This window comes from Harpia harpyja, chromosome 6 (assembly GCF_026419915.1).
Source record: "Harpia harpyja isolate bHarHar1 chromosome 6, bHarHar1 primary haplotype, whole genome shotgun sequence".
NCBI lineage: Eukaryota > Metazoa > Chordata > Aves > Accipitriformes > Accipitridae > Harpia > Harpia harpyja.
The window spans coordinates 38,282,251-38,298,811 of NC_068945.1; the positions used below are offsets into that span (position 1 = coordinate 38,282,251).

Genomic DNA, 16,561 nt, shown 5'->3' on the forward strand with positions numbered 1-16,561 from the left:
AAACTGCTCTTTGGCATTCAGAACTGTAAATCTATTCCAGTCAGATCAAGATGCACATCTCCCTTATATGAAGAAGCTATGGCAACAGAGCAGATCCTTCTTAAAAAACCTGATTTTTCTATGTACATTTGTAAATGTCACATCTTCAAAATAATAAAGGGCTTTTACAATGCTTTTGACACAGGAACGCACTATAAAAATCTGTTATAACAACCATGTAAAAGATAATGGTATTGACATATTTAGAAAATAATAACAATATTTCCTCTACTAATCAAAAAACAACAAATAACACACTGCTTATTTAATAAGCTATACTCATAATTGTTATATGAACAGATCTGCCAAGGAAAGCTTTTTGTGATGCCAGGAGATTCAGCTAGACTACATTTACCATAAAGGAAGACAGTCAGGAATAAGAGCTGTGTTGCATGCTTTGAAGCTGCTTGCTATATATCTTGTACCGAAACACAGGAAAGGGAGATTTGTTTTTTCTTCTAGGACACTCCTTCACCTCTCTGTATAACATCACTTCCTCATTATTGGATTAGGTGTTAGTATTGTCAGCCATTTTAAATGCATTTGTTTTCCAGTCAGTGTAACACAAGACTGTCTGTATTAGGCTTCAATTAGAAATGTATTTTCAAAACCCATAATGCTAAATGTGCCCTGACTGAAAGGACACTGTATCTGGTATTTTAACTATCTGAAAGATGGGTTTGTAAATTAAGATTCCTCACTTTGAGACAACTGTGTGTGAATCTGGATTTCACCTTGTGTTAGTGAATGGCTTATTCTAAGCATGGATGTTTAATTTTTTTTCTACTCGTGTGGTTGAAATGCTATCTATAGTTCTATATAACACTGGATACAGAATCTTTGTCAACATGGAAAAAAGGTTAGTTTTGAATTATTGTGTGACATTATATACAGTACATGTGTGATATGAACAGTGAACATGACAAACCACATCAGTTGCTCACCTGTATTCACCAAATGTTCCATCATCTTCCTTCATAGGTTGTATTTCTGGATCAGCATGTGCATCCTCCTTTTCCTTCACTAAAATATTTGAAATAGTAATTTTTATCATGAAACTGCAAGACGAGAAACCTTAAGACCTTAATTTCTCAAACTGATCACATCTGGCAGGAACGAGGTTTGAATAAAAATCATTTTTTGAACTAGGGCCTTAGGCTGTTACATTTTTTCTTTTGAAGGAAAAGATCTGTTAATTAGTTATAGAATTTTATTTTCATTCAAGTACAAAATACTGTATGTCGTTCTGCATTAATAAAAATTTTTCTTCACTTCTAGCACTGACAAGAAAGTTTTTTTAAAAATACTACTAAGATACTGTCTTTATTTATGTTATTAATAGAGCTATTGTTTATTGAAATCTGAATAATTTAGTTTTACTTATCCATGCTCTGTATTTCCTCTTGATATTCCTCTCATACCGACTGATAAAACTGGATCAGATTCACTTGTGTTCACTGACAGTTTGTACTCTTTCTGCTTTCATGTCATGCACCAAGACTCCAGGGAATTTTAAATAGTATTTTAAGAATTATTAATATTGGAAAAAATAGGCATGGTCTGTTAGTTTTTTTCTTTTCCATAACATGATCAAAACAAAAGCAAAACCACTTACACTGGAACCTAAATTTAACACAACTGTACCTCTTGCACATCCTTGTTATAAGTTTAGTCATCACTGACTCGTGGGAATAAATCCACGCATGTAACTTGTCCCCATAAAAAACCTATGTAGCACTGCATCCTTTGACACAGAAACCCGCTAGCACCTGAGAAGACAGATATTTATAGAAGACATATATTCCTATAAGTTAAGATTGTTGACAGAGTAAAATAATATACTGACTTCTAGAATTATCTTTGTGGTTCTTCCCTTTGTCTTTTCATTTCTGTTTTTCTAGGTACTGCTCAAATCTTTCCCTTGTTTAGCAGATACAGTTATATAATCCAATATACAATCTTTCATCTTTTACTCTGGTAATTTCCACACTTAATTTGTACATCACTAGTTTATATGCTGTTATTTAAGATTATATGAATCATTCCTGACAGTATTTTCTAAGTCTATATTTACAATAACGCATAACACCTAGAAATGTATCTGGCTGCTATAATTTCACACTGAAATAATTTGTTACTTTTCCCAAACCATAGGCAAGCTCAAGATGACATGCTAAAATGACGACAAAAAGGAGTTAATGACTTAGTGCTTTGCATTTGTCACTACCTGTGGAACAGTACATTTGCAATGACACAAGAAATACAATTAGCTCTAGAGTCACTGCTATAAATAAGAGTACATACTGAATCTGGAAATCTTATATACAGTCAAGGTCTACCTTTATATATGCATGTGTATATGCACATGTATGTGTGCATAAAAAAGTTAATACCTTACATCTAGTAATTCTGCAGAAGCAGAGAAAAGAAGGGCATGGCAGGGATCTCCACAAAGTAATGACAACCTTAGCATCCAACTGCCTTTTACGCTTTTACTCAAACTGTGTTTTACACTCTTCTAGACGGTCGCTCACTCCAAGTCCTCCCTACTCTTTTCAGTTTCATCACTTCACTTGTTTCATTCTCCTTAATTTTCCTTTTCTCAATTCTCTCCACTAAGAGTCACTTTTCCTATATCCTCTGTAATCTCATTTTCTCTTTTAAAAATCCAAATATTAGGAAAAAACCTAAGATGATGTCTTCAGCCTGTCATTCAACTCTATATAACACCATGTTCCTTAATCATCTGTCTTTTCTTCACGGGCATAGACGGTTGGGACAGAAGCTTCTCCTACTTAATTTTTGCCATGACTACAAATCTTTGCTCTCTCCATAAAACAATTAAACAGTTAGATTGGGCAAAGTAGGATTCTTGTACTTAATAAGTTGATTTTATCTTCTTATAAAAATAATCTGCTATGCTAAGTTCAGCTATAAAAGATTTGACTATGAAGAGGAAAAGTTTTTAGTGTTCACTGACAGTAGTTTTCAGAAGTGCACTGGTCAAAACAAGCGGGAGTAATTAAAACACGATATGGATTTATTTTTTCTTTTTGTACTTTTGTAAGTGCCTCCATCTTTTTCATGTCCAAATTAACAATATGAACTTCCAGAAGTTTGAGCTGACTTTAAATAAGCATTCTAGAGTCGGGATATTTATATAATTTCCAAACCTTTGGAGTCTGTAATATAGAACAGAATTTTTTCATGAAATCAAGATTTTACATGAAACTTAGCAATTGTACTTTCTATTGTAGCTAGGAGAAGAAAAAGAAAAATCAAATTATTCTTTGATGCCCACTTGAAGTTCATTCACATCCACTCACGCCTCAACAGCTGCTCTGAGATCCTAGCAGGCAATATTATGCAAACTGGTTGTCACTATCCTTTTCAAGAGAGCTTTAATCTATGGACCTACTACATAAACAGAAATGTAAACACCAGTGAAATATATATGTAAGGTACATATATGCACACATACATACATATACACATATATGCCTTTTATAATATGGACACCCAGAAGAATGAGAGTTTTGATAGAAGACATACATTGCATAGTTCCAATTTTTAACTACAAATTATAAAATACACTTGGCTATTCCTAGGCCTAATACTAAAAAACCCCAAACACCCAAGAAGAAAAACTCTTGTAAAGAAAAAAACTTATAGAAGAGAAAACAGCCTAACTGAAGAATAGTAACTTCAAATTTAGCTGCAAACATGCAGAGGCCGAAAACAACACAGATGCTGAGAGGGAGAGTAACATATCTGAGACAAAATAACATATGAAGGGATTTGTCCTATGAAATGCATTCCCAGTACTTTAAAGTAACACAGTGGCTATGACCTGGTATATGTTTCCACTCTTTCTGACCAAATAAATTCTATCTCAGCTCATTTTAGTGGGTTAAACCCATCCACATTAGACTTCAGAAAGTGGAGTGTGCAGTAATGGCAGGAGGACCAAGTATTTCAAATGAAGCTCAAAGCCCTCTAGAGAGGTAATACAGGAATACGACCCTCCAGGAATGGAGGAGTTACTTTTCTCATGCTTAAATGGATCGACGTTTTCTACCAATAGGCAGATTGCTCCTGAAAAGCCAACCAAACGATAAGACTGATATACCATCTACACAACGTAAATGTAAGCCAGTAGCAAATGTAATTTCTCCAGTAAACCTGAGACCTGTTTTAATGGATTACCAGTAGATGATTTTTACGCTCATTGTTATGTGCCATACCTGGATATTTGCCACCCTTATTCCTCCTTATGAAGCAAACAATCAGTAAAATCAAGATGAGAAGAGCAACAGCACACATAAGACCAATGAACCATCCTTGAGTAGCGATGTCTACCTGCCGACTTGCCATTGCTAGAGAATAAAAGAAAAAGATGAGTTGTTTTGCTGAATTTAAATGCTATGCTAATTCAGACAAATAATAACCAGTATACATTGTTCATTAATTAAGGAGTAACATTCACTGTGAAAATTAGTATTACGAAAAACAGTGATACTATATGTTGTGAATATTTCATTATTCAAAATGTTTCCAAGTACATGTGCCTAGAACTTACTTTTGAGTACATAAGAATTCTGCCAACGTTTAAGCTTGGGAACTACTTTGCAAAATCTGTGCACATACTACACTGCTTTCTACAAACCTCAAAACTATTCTCAACCATTTTATGTTAATTAAACTACTGAAATGAAATTGCAAATTATAATTCACAAGAACATGTCGATTGCATTCTCAAAATGAATAAAAAGCCAATACTCATTAGCTAATGCACTCCCATCAGTCTGAAATGGGGTAACAGATGGGTCATTCAAGGCCCTAACATTCATCTTCAACTAAAAATCAACAATGAAGCATCCTTTAAAGCCTTATTAAGTATCATGTTTTCTTCCACTCCTCAAACCCGTAACTCATCCTACAATTTATCATGATTGCCATGATTTAGCATTAGTGAGGACTTAACACAATGCAATTGGGAAGCCTTTCCTCGGCACTGTTTCTCTCCAAATGCTGACTCTAGTTGGAAGATAACAGCAAACCACACAGGAAACTCTACGGTCACTAATAAGGACAGGAACTATCTGTGTGGTCTGTGGGCTGGATCCCTCCTACCGGTCTCCATCACAGTAGGAGGATTCTCCTGGTGAAGCTTATTTTCTAATCCCCTGTTTGGAAATGCACTACAGGCAACTGGCCTTAGGATTTGCTGTTGGGAGAAAGTGGGAAGGGTGAGAGGAGTTAGGGATGCGTGCTACAGAGAGAAGACTACATGAAGTGGAGGAAGATGAACATCCATCCAGACCTATCTTGTTCATTCTTCACCTTCTCCTCCAGCCCCAAAACCAAAGAGTTTGAAACTCTGTGAAGAGTTGCCCAATAGACCTCTCTCTATTTGGGAAACAGAGACGAAGATCACCTTCCCACATGGACAAAGAAAGTGATATGCAAACCACTTCCTATGCATAACTCATACAGTATTTTGGTTCAGCATTTGTTGGTTTTTTCTGGCTTGACAAGATAAGGTATCAGATTATTCACAGCCAGTACTTTACCTAGGATTTTAGTAAGGATCAATAATACTTCAGATCTCAGCTTAGCAGACACTTTGCACTAGCATCAGATCATATTTGAGACCTTCAGTCAGTCTCTTTGTTTGGATGCTGCAAGTACATCAGCTCTCACAGCACCATACGTTTCATCCTTATCTGCTCGGGAAGGTCTGTAGACTTGCTTCCACTGAAGTGGAGGACACAATGCATGAATAGCTTTACACATAGAAACGTGAAAGTCCCAGAGCCCCATAAAAATTTCCACTTCTCCTTAGAGAAGATATGCTTTTAAGGGAAGGCTCATAAAAACACATCACAGACAACCAATTTTCAATGGAGCATTGACTGTTTTCCAGCCACAATTCCCGGTGATACAGCATAAGCTCTTCTTACAAAACACGTTGGATGACAACTGTGAACAGTCCTGTGCTGGTGCTGTCCCTTGAACAATACCAGAGCCTTGCTTGGCAGACAGCTAGCTGACAAGAGACTGCACTGGGCTGCCAGGCACACTAACAATAAAATGTAACAATATTCAATTATAGGCCAGAATTCAAGCCCATGTCTCAATGTTATTTACTAGACAGAGGCTGAGACAGCTAGCTTGGAAGCATCAGCTCTGAATGGTCCCAGCTTCCTGAAGGTTTTCCATGGACTGTATGAAAACTCAAAGCACCTCTGATGTCTGGAGTCAGTATCTACCCTCCATTCCATACAGAAGACTAATGTGTATTCCACTTCAGAAGTACTAGGCTAAAATTAACTCTTTATTCTGCTGTCTCTTTTTGGTCTTACTGGGCAAAGTTATGACTTGATTTTCATTTAAACAGATCAATGAATTAATGTGCCTGGTTATTGTGGAGTTACAATTAGGAGATTTCCCAGCCTTTGTTTAAGAATATGCTTTCTGATATTTTAGAAACTGACTCTTTCTTATATGCGCAATAATTTAAACTATTTTTGCATAAAAATGTCTACATGTTATATAACTATATAGCTTATATACATATATTTATACTTTATATACCATATAAATATAAATATGTATAAGTGGCAGTCTTAAAATCACAAAGGCAATCTTCCTCTGAATTATAAGTCAAATGAAAATAAAATTTTGTTTCCACATTAAGGTTAAAATTATTTTGAGTTTTGCACATATGCATTCATAATAAGGCATTAAAGGTTGTATAATACATACTGTGACAAAATACAAAAGCACATTTAACATTCAAATGTAGTAAGAAATAGCATCAAGCAAAACAACTCATGCATAAAAATATGCAAGATAGATGGGAAAGAGTAAAGATGAAAACTTACTTATGCAGCTTCCTGTATTCTTTAATTTATTGCATATCCAGTAGGAAAGGGTTTCTAGATCTCAGTGCAACTTTAAAAATGGCACATTTCCCGCTTTCACTAAGCAAATTATCTGCTTCAGGCAGAAAGATATTTACTCTTGGTGAACTGCTAATGCAGGAGTCAATGCAATACACTGTACTGGTGTACTCAAAAAGATAAACCTGCACACTATGAAGATGCTCTATAGGAATGCTTGTCAAAGAGAAAAGTGACAAAAGCCTCATGTATGAAATACTGCAGTTTCATTCCTAATTAAGGCCATATTCCATATTCCAATATTTTCCTCTTTGTCCACTTCATTTTTTGTGGTGTTTAAAAGCTTTGATCTAGGCTGAAGACAGTGTGACACAACATTTTTCTGTAAGAAATATGCTATGTATATAATTTAATGCTGGGCACTGAACCTTTCCATTATGAAGAAGCAGAAAAGAGTGTATTTAAATTCACTTCTTCCTTAACTACTCAAGGACATGAGCTGAGGTGACTGGGTATGTACACGATTCCTTATCTACTGGCTCAGTAATTTTTGTGCAGAAAGATGCTTTTGGGAAGGTTTCCATTCAGCTTGTTTTGAATTATACTATAGTCTTGATCCTTGCTTTACTACGGCTTTAGGCTTTGGATGTCTTTATTTGCATAAAATTTTACAGATCTGCTTTTATACCACTAGCTGTCTCTGGCATAAATAACCTCTCCGTTTAGCCCATACATATTTGCTTGGCACTGTTATTCGGCACCATGTTTTCAAAGCTTTCCTGCAACACGAGAAACTGAACAGAAACTGAACAAAACAAAGCAAAAAATTAAGATTTTAGAAAGTGCTCACTTTCAAACTGGCATATTCATTATTTACTTTGTTGTCTGATAATTATTAAATATTGTTCAAGCATATTTTCATATTTAAACTACTTTCTTAAATCATAACATTCTGGAGTTGGTGGGGCTACTGCTAAATAACTGTGCACTGACCAAAATGCTTGGAATGAGCAGAAGTGGCTAGCAAATACACAACAAATAATAACAGCTGACCAAGAACATGCTGTGATGGTAATGACATATTCAGCATAACATCAAAAAACTTCCAATAAAGCCCTTTCTCCGAGTTAAATGAACAAGCATTACTGATTGGCTTATGAAGAAGTATGACTGAAAAGTGTACATAAGGATCTTGAACAGCCTTACTGATTCACAGGATACAGTTGTGACATGAAAATCTACACAAAACCAGTATATGACAGGAAAAGAAACATTTACAAGTAGGAATCTCTAACACTGGTATAAATAGGTTACATGAGACATCAAACTGAATCTGCGCTTCTGATTATGCAAACATTTTAGCTCAGATTTTTTTGTATTAAAACAGATCATATAGAGATTGTTAGCTTTAAAAATACATACTTGGCTCTATTAAAGTACACATTATTTAAATACAGCCATCTAATTATATTAATTAGAAATAAATGAAATAGGTCATCTTCAGTGCACAGCACAGAGATGGAGTGTGAGCAGTGAGTATCTTGCCCCTAATATAAACATCAGACAAGTAGAGTGAATTAAAAGGATGAAAACATTCATAATCTACGTAATAAATGCACTGGCATTATTCAGGAGTTTATAAAATAATTCAATATCGCTCTATAAAAAGAACATGCAAAGATGCTAGCTACAACATCTCTTAGCTAGAAGCAGTTCAACGTTTCAGCACTTAGTCTACCACAATTCTGACTATGATACAGAATTGGTACGGTGTGCCTCACCTGGACCTGTCTCAAACACATCCTCTGAACTCCTAAAACCAGACAGGCCCTCAGCACCAACCCGGACTTTATATGCTGTTCCTGGTGTTAAACCCTTTAACACAAAGAAGCTTCGAGAACCATTTACAATTTCTTTTTTCCAATCTTCTTTGCCTACGAAAATTTTAGGAAAACAACATATTGGAATTTTAATTTTCTCTGTATTACTGAAAGTTTCTAGACAGAATACTATCAACAGTTACTTGACTAAACTATGGATTGGCTGAAAAAAATAACTGTTCTCTCAAAAAATAATAAAATCATATACAATTATGACTTCAAATTATATATTGCATGCAATATATTGAAGAAGACATTGTACATTAATTATGTAACTATTTTAAACATTTGTTCCATTGTACTAGAGAAATACTATTTTCATTTATTTTTTTAAAAGGCTTATGGAACTTGCAATTATAAAATACATTAAAATAGATTTTAACCATTTAATTAAATTACATTTCTGTAGTTTCAGTCAATATTTACTTTAGTTGAGAAGTTCGACTTCAAAATTTTCTCTCTCTCATATCTTTTTCTAGTACAGTCTCAGCTGCTTCTTTGACCAATATTGAGAAAAATGCATTTATATTCCAATTTTCAGACTCGTCATCTTTAGTCATAACTTTAGAAGGATAGAGTATTTGAATAGAAGTATCTTGGGTTTATTAGCTAATTGTGTTTTAATTATTACTGGTATTATCAAAGATTAAAACCTGGTTTTATGCCAATAAAAGTATGTAAGTTGGTTGGTATCTTATTTTAAGGTTTAATTTAACAAAGAATATTGTTTTGATTGGCTGTCATTTAATTAATTTTTTTCCCCTGAATTGGGCATAATTTAGGAAAACTGTTATATCCTGTTTTAATGCAAGTAATCATATTTTTACACATGTAATCACTGCATGATAAACACCTTCATGAGAACTACATTTTTAGAAGGTCACATTCAAAAGAATTTATAAAATAATACAAAGGAACAAAGGCTGATATTCTATCTAAGCATCAAATACCTGCTACACATTGATGTTGATTAAAATGAAAATTATTTGATCTTCCAGATCAAATTAAAAAATAATTCTTCTAGACATTTAAGAGCTATCATTAACACTGGGTCAATTTAGGACCACATTTACTATAAAAATCTTTGAAAATATATCTGAACACTTTAGAAAAATTTAATGAAATGACTTCTTACTGCCTGCTACACCATATTCAACATAAAAGTTCGCATGATCTGGTCCCTCATACTCCCAACTGATATTGGCATAGGTCTCAGCAGCAGCTGTTGTAACATTTCTGATCCTTGGATAAAGTGGTTGCACTGAATACACAATAGAAAAACAAAGCAGAATACGAAATTGTGACTTCATACATTAAAAAAAAATATATTTTAAGAAGTTACTATGTTAATTTAGACCATATACAGGGTAAGTATAGTACATTTGTCAGTGTTTCCAGTACTGGAAATTAGTGACTAAAGTACCATATTTGGTAACTGAATCTTAGGCAGTTACTACACTATGAAATTGAAAAGTAAAATCTATGTACTCTACTGAGCATGCCCTGTATCACAAAAACTGCCAAATAAAATACCTAATTGCCAAAATTCTGAAAAACATTATTTTTCTATTCATCTAGGAGCAAAATGCAGACAGCTGGAAAGTGAGAACATTGTCAAGGTAACAAGAAACGGTAGGAAAGAACGGTATGAAGGTGGTACACACCTCCCTTTACACCACATGTCACTGAATGGACTGCAAATGCCTCAACTGCAAGCCCTTATAGGATTTTGTCTCTATTGCATTGATAATGATAAAAAAGGAAGACAATACCCTTATAGAATGTTGGACGGACAGTGTGCATGACTGGGGAGGTTGCAAAAAGGGTTTCTGAATATCCTTCACCATCAGAGATAGTAGGAAAGAAAAAATAAAGAGTAAAAACACTTTGCATCAAAAAGTAACATTTAAATAATACAGTAAAACCTTACCTGTTAAGTGAATAACACATGCACACTCTAAGTTCATGCAGGATTCAATTAGTTTTACTTGTTAAAATATGAAACAGCTAAGTGATACACATGTATTTGAAAACAAACTGAAGTATGTGTGTACTGACACCTTTACTTTCACAAAACATTTCTGAAATCAGCTTCATTAACATTATGGATTCATGGCACCGTTAGACATCAGAACATTAGACATCAGATATTGGAAAGCCAATATCGAAATACCCTGGTGTGAAGGACACAAATCACTGTAATGCAAGAAGCTGTTCCTTTTAAGGTACCGTATCTTACTGCTGACACTGTCGTTAGACAACAGTACTTTTCACAGATATGCATGATGCCCACATCTATGAGAAGTGGTGCTGCTCTCTTCAGCATCCTGTCATTAGCCACTTCTTTGCTCATACCTTAATTCTTTGTTCTCCAATTATACTCGTTACAAATGGGCATATATTCCAGTATTTTTGTTTGCCTAATATTAATGAAAATAGATTTTAATAGTTCTAATAGTATAATAGTGCAGATACAAAGAGAATCCTCCTCAAAGGCATGAAATTAGTTTTTAATGAAAATGCCTCACTCAGTTTGCCACTGACTTTTCTATCCTGCTAAAAATATCTTTTCTGTTTGAAACAACATCAAAAATACTTCCCAAAGGACAGTGAAACATCAGAGGTAAACACCTAGTCTCAGTAAAGACAAATGGCAGAATTCCAATGGCTTCACCTACACCAGGAAATAAAATGGGCAAAAGCCTGTTCTCAGGGCAAGAGGTGCTGCACAGATTTTATCTATGTAGTTAAATTATTTCGTCCTCAAAACAGGATGGCTTTGGCCATATGGCTGACTGGAAGAAGTTCCAAATTAGATTCAAAGAGAAAATGGCTTTGGCATAGTAAAATAAATAAATCTGTATACAAGCCCCTAGCACAGACTAAATAATATGAGTACCATGTCTAGAAAACTATAGTTTCTGAGTCTTTTTTAAAAATACCTAAATTATGCAAATTCCCTCAATTCTCCTGAAAATGTATTCTCATGATTACAAATTTTCACAATATCAGACTTCTTATCCCCATACTTGCATCAAATTTTTCTTCTTAACTCTATTCCAGCACTACTCATTCAACTCTTTAATCTGTATTAAACTAATTACTCCCACATTTACTCCCACTAATTACTCTCCACATGTCTTTGTAGGTAAGTTGTGCTTATATGTTTTATATATCACTTCTTTCACCAAGCAAAAATAATAAGGAATATATTATTTAAATAATGAAGAATATATTTATTTCTTGGCTAAAACCCACCTGAACGAAATCAAATAGAAAGCACTAGATTTTAAAAAAGCCATCTAGGTTACTAAGTCAACAACAAAACCCCTAAGAAATACCAAAGCCAGAGCTGTCTATGGGAAATCTAGCATGTAACCATATACACTATGGTAATGCAAGGGGATTAGATTCTGCTTCTCTGTGCCACTTGAAGGTAGCAAGAGGAAAGAACAGCAGGCTCTAAATTTAGAAAGGTGCGGAGTCTGAGATTGCAGACAGGATATATAAACTTCCTTCCTCATTCGCACATAGGAACAGGTGTTTGTTACAATCAGCATCTAAGCATTTGTTCTGTGCCAAGAAAACAACTGGTTTGTGTTCTGAATACAACTTTGTTTTGTTTCATTAAATCGTATATTCTCAAACCCCTATTTTCCTGGATTTTGCTCTTCCACAAAAGACGTCTAATTAGCAGCACGACTGTATGACTGATATTTGTCACCAATGTTAAAGACAGAAGAAGTTATTAGCAATAATCTGTTTCAAACTCTTGCACACAGAGGCCACAGAATTACACCTAACTTCTCCCTCCTCATGCCCGAGGACTTGGCGATGATTGAAACTCTCTCATCTTGTGTGAAAGACTCCAGACAACTGTACCACTAAGCAAATTTGATAATCACTTTCCCTGTAAAAAGTCCATCTTATCTTGTGTTTTGGGGTTTTTTTCCATCTCCAATTTCCAGTTTCTGCTCTAATTAAAGAGTTGCCTGCTAGATTAAAGACCTGGTATCTGGTAAATGTCTTTCTGTTCATGTGACTGTATTTAACAATTAAGTTGGCTCTGAAAATTACCTTCATTCTCTTGGTGCCTTAGTTTCTAAATCTTCTCAAATGACCAATTTATGCTTACATTTATCAGGTGTACTCTTATCTGATTCTTACCAATAGCTGTTTGTATAGATTTATCCCTGTGTAGTATTTGGTCAGCTTTAAGTTCTGTTTTTTTCCTACTGAATACAGCGCACCAAGAAATTTGTTCAGTAGCTCATTTATTTTCAAAATCATTATTTTTGTAATTCTTCCTCTTTTTCACTCCTGCTTGATCTAATTTTCCAGCAGGCCTGGAAAGTTTTAGTTAACTTTATTAAATGTGCCATATTTGCAACATGAATACACACATAAGAAGATAAAAGATGGCTGATGGATCCTGAGCTGATGAAAGCCTAGAATTGAAGTGGTTACAACATTTAAGGCTTGTCTCCAATCTACCCAGACCCTTATCTCCTCAATCAGCACACCTCTAATTATAATTAACCTCTTAGTACTTCAGTATGTTTCCCAGCACTGTTCACAAATGCAAAATTGTCAGTTGGCAGAAACTCTCAGCATGTGCAAGCGCCAGTTGGTAAAAAGGGGGGGGGCAGAAAGCTTTGTGTCAGGGAGCAAGAGTTTTCAGTAGCGGAGCACTGGGCTCTCCTGATCTGTAACCATGCATGACGCTGTGCAGCACCGCTGACAAAAATGTCGCTCTAAAACTGATGGGAATGATTGTTAATAAGTGACAGTTTTTATACAGACCGACTCTTACCCAGCTACCTCCAGTAAATTAAGCTCTTTTATTCACGCTATGATACAATGCAAAATTTAGCTGGCAGTTCTGAGTATGGTTTCATTCCTATAGCGAGATATGGTATAAAAGCATTTGCTGATAGTTGAGAAAGAGGCCTAGGCTCAAAGTAAAATTTTCCTTTCTTTTCAAATTAATTCCGGTGCTTTTTTAGTGGAGTTTTTTGTAGAGTTGTATTTAATCTTCCAGCCTTTCAGGAACACAGTTCCTCCAAATAACACAGTTATACTTGGGCTGCAGATTCAATAGAATTTAATAAGACATGACATAAGATATGAATGGATTTTAACAACAGAATAGGTACTCTCTCTCAAGATTTAGTTCAGCAGAACAATAAATTAAATAATCCCTAAAGTGACTAAACTTTAGGAATTTTCATGGGATTCACTTGATCTCCAGGAAAAAATGGCAGGTAAAGTGACACACACACATTTGAAGATTGGTGTCAAATGGAAAAAAAACTGCAAAGCAACATATCATAGACAATTAGTTAAAATGCATATATAAAGAGAAAAATAAATTCAAAGGACTTCCCCCCCCCCAAAAAAAAAGACAAAGGAAGAAGGTAATAGATTCTGCCAGAGCCTGTAAGACACAGAGAAGGGTTTTGCTTTTGTTTGCTTTTTAACCTACAACTTTTACAGTATGAAATTCAAGCCTTAGTACAACAGTAGGAATGAATTCCACTTCTGGCAGTGAGAGATGGGCATTAGTCATTTCTAAGATTATTTAGGCCATTGCAAGAGCATTCTTGTAGTGCAAGAAATACAGAAGACAAAGAAGAAACGCACGAAATCGTTTCACTGATAAGCATTTAGCACGGCCTGGATTTTGCATGACATCTATGAAGCAAAAGGTATTTGCAGGAATTTTTGCATTGCAATAATCATCGTTTTCTCTAGTCTAGCATGCAAAGCATCATCATTGTTCCCAGCAGACTTAAAAGAGGACAAAACAGTAGTTCTGCATAGCAGGCTGTCCTGAAAGAATCACATAGACATATTGGGGAGAGAGAAGTCCACGGGGAGAGAGTGGCTGAAGGAGCAGTACAAAAATACTGTAATCAACTTGAAAAGAAAAAGCAGCTTGAACTTGTTAGCAAAAAATATGGAGACATTATGTGAAACGATTCAAAGAGGGAGGGAAGACAGATGGTGGGCAGGGAAAATGATTTAAAGAACAGCATTTTGTACAGAACAAAGAAAATTGAGATGATCCTATCTTCTACGAAGAGATCAGAGATATGAACTCAGCTGAGAATGATTTCTAGTCTACAGTGAAGAGCTACATATTGGAGATTCAGTCAGAAAAAAAAGAATTGTTTCAAACCCAGAGGCTAGACTACTTGTTCTTCTCCCTTGCAACAAAAGTACTTCTGTCAGTAATACTTGAGATGTGAAGTTCACATGAAGAAGACAGACCAGACTGAGTACTGCATTGACAGGAAGCGTTAACTTCAATTAAAGGTAACTGTGATCTCACAACCTTATTTTAATTGCAGCTCAGGACTGCCAGTTACCAGTGTCTGCGTGCATGCAGACTACAAGAACTTGCTTTCAAATAAAAAAGTTGACTAAATCAAAAAGAAACTGAAAAGTGAAACAAAAAGCCTCGTGAAATGAGACTGACACGTCATGCCATGACTCCCTACGCTTCAGCTTACAACAAACACAATAACGAGCCCCTGTGACTGTTTATTTTAAACGACAACTTTCATTTCTACCACTGGTCAAATTTGTATTCTCTTCCTTCCTATATAGACCAGTTATTTAAAACTTCTAATGGAAGAAGGTAGAAAAGACTTGACTCCAGGGATCATCTTTTTCAGCTGCTACTATAATTATTTCATATGTAGTCAGGTTCTTATTCCCCAATTTTTCTCACACCTCTGTTATCTCATGCCTGTCATTAGACATCAATACATTATGTTTTACATATGCAGTTTTCAGACACATTTAGAATACAGGCTGCCAGGAAGAAAAACAATTTTTTTTTTTTGTGGTGCCATAATTTTATCAAATTTAAGTCATTCATAACATCACAGTATTAGAAAGGGAAAAAGATAGCATCAGTCAAATAGAAGTATCAACTATAACAGGATAGCTTGCCCATCTAGTAAAATAAAGTGTCTCACGATTTATTCATGTGGGCTTGTGAGAGAATGACATGGATCTCCTCTGTTAAGTTTCCCTTAGAGAAGAAAAAACCCCCTCAATTCTTGCAATTTGCGAAGTTCCCTTGCATTTCTGCTATCTGATGCAATGGCACTGTTTGTCTAAAGAACTTTTTTATTAGGATGGTGCCCATATTACAGGGAGACAATAATTTTCTCCTTATATTGCCCCCCATTTGAATAGAGCTTCTAAGTTCTATTCAAGCTAAAGAAAAAAATGATTCCTTTATCTAAATCCCTTAGCCTTCACCTCATATTTCAAGTTTTCATGTAAAATTGTTATTTTACCTTATAGGAAAAATGCACAAAACTTGCTTCTCTACTTATTGGTCTAGAATGTACTGGATATCTTTACTTAACACCAGTACAGTCATTATAATCAGACAAACTCAGTTGGGACAAATATTAAAAGTGTCAAGTGCAGCAGTAAGCAGACTGTGGTTACTTTCATTGTTTTTAAAGTAATAAAAGACAATGAAGGGCCCACGGCTGTCTGAAAAGATGGCAAAAGACACATGGTGCCAAGAGACACGGAATGTATTTCAGAACTACAATAAATATATTGAGACACTCTAAGATCCTTTGATTTACCGTAGCAATGTTTCCCTCTGCACTTTAATACATAGTTATACTCTGAGAAGTGAAATCTGTCCCAAGTTGCACAGCTCGCCCACATTTAGATGATTTGAATTCCTCCAGGACCTTCTGTCTA

The 16,561-nt window shown here is 35.1% G+C and overlaps 1 protein-coding gene across 46 annotated transcripts in view; it reads right to left on the minus strand.

Annotated features, from left to right (window-relative positions):
- The window catches only part of NRCAM (neuronal cell adhesion molecule), a 167,605-nt gene that overhangs the window by 12,317 nt on the left and 138,727 nt on the right, over nucleotides 1–16,561 (minus strand). For 20 of the 46 annotated variants that reach the window (XM_052789329.1, XM_052789347.1, XM_052789309.1 and 17 more), the window contains 5 exons: nucleotides 10,597–10,662; nucleotides 9,960–10,085; nucleotides 8,726–8,878; nucleotides 4,284–4,415; nucleotides 984–1,062 (listed from right to left, as the gene is read on the minus strand). In XM_052789329.1, the coding sequence (XP_052645289.1) occupies nucleotides 984–1,062; nucleotides 4,284–4,415; nucleotides 8,726–8,878; nucleotides 9,960–10,085; nucleotides 10,597–10,662 (556 nt within the window). The remainder of the gene's footprint in view (nucleotides 1–983; nucleotides 1,063–4,283; nucleotides 4,416–8,725; nucleotides 8,879–9,959; nucleotides 10,086–10,596; nucleotides 10,663–16,561) is intronic. The other 26 variants (XM_052789337.1, XM_052789338.1, XM_052789336.1 and 23 more) reach the window with 2 other exon arrangements.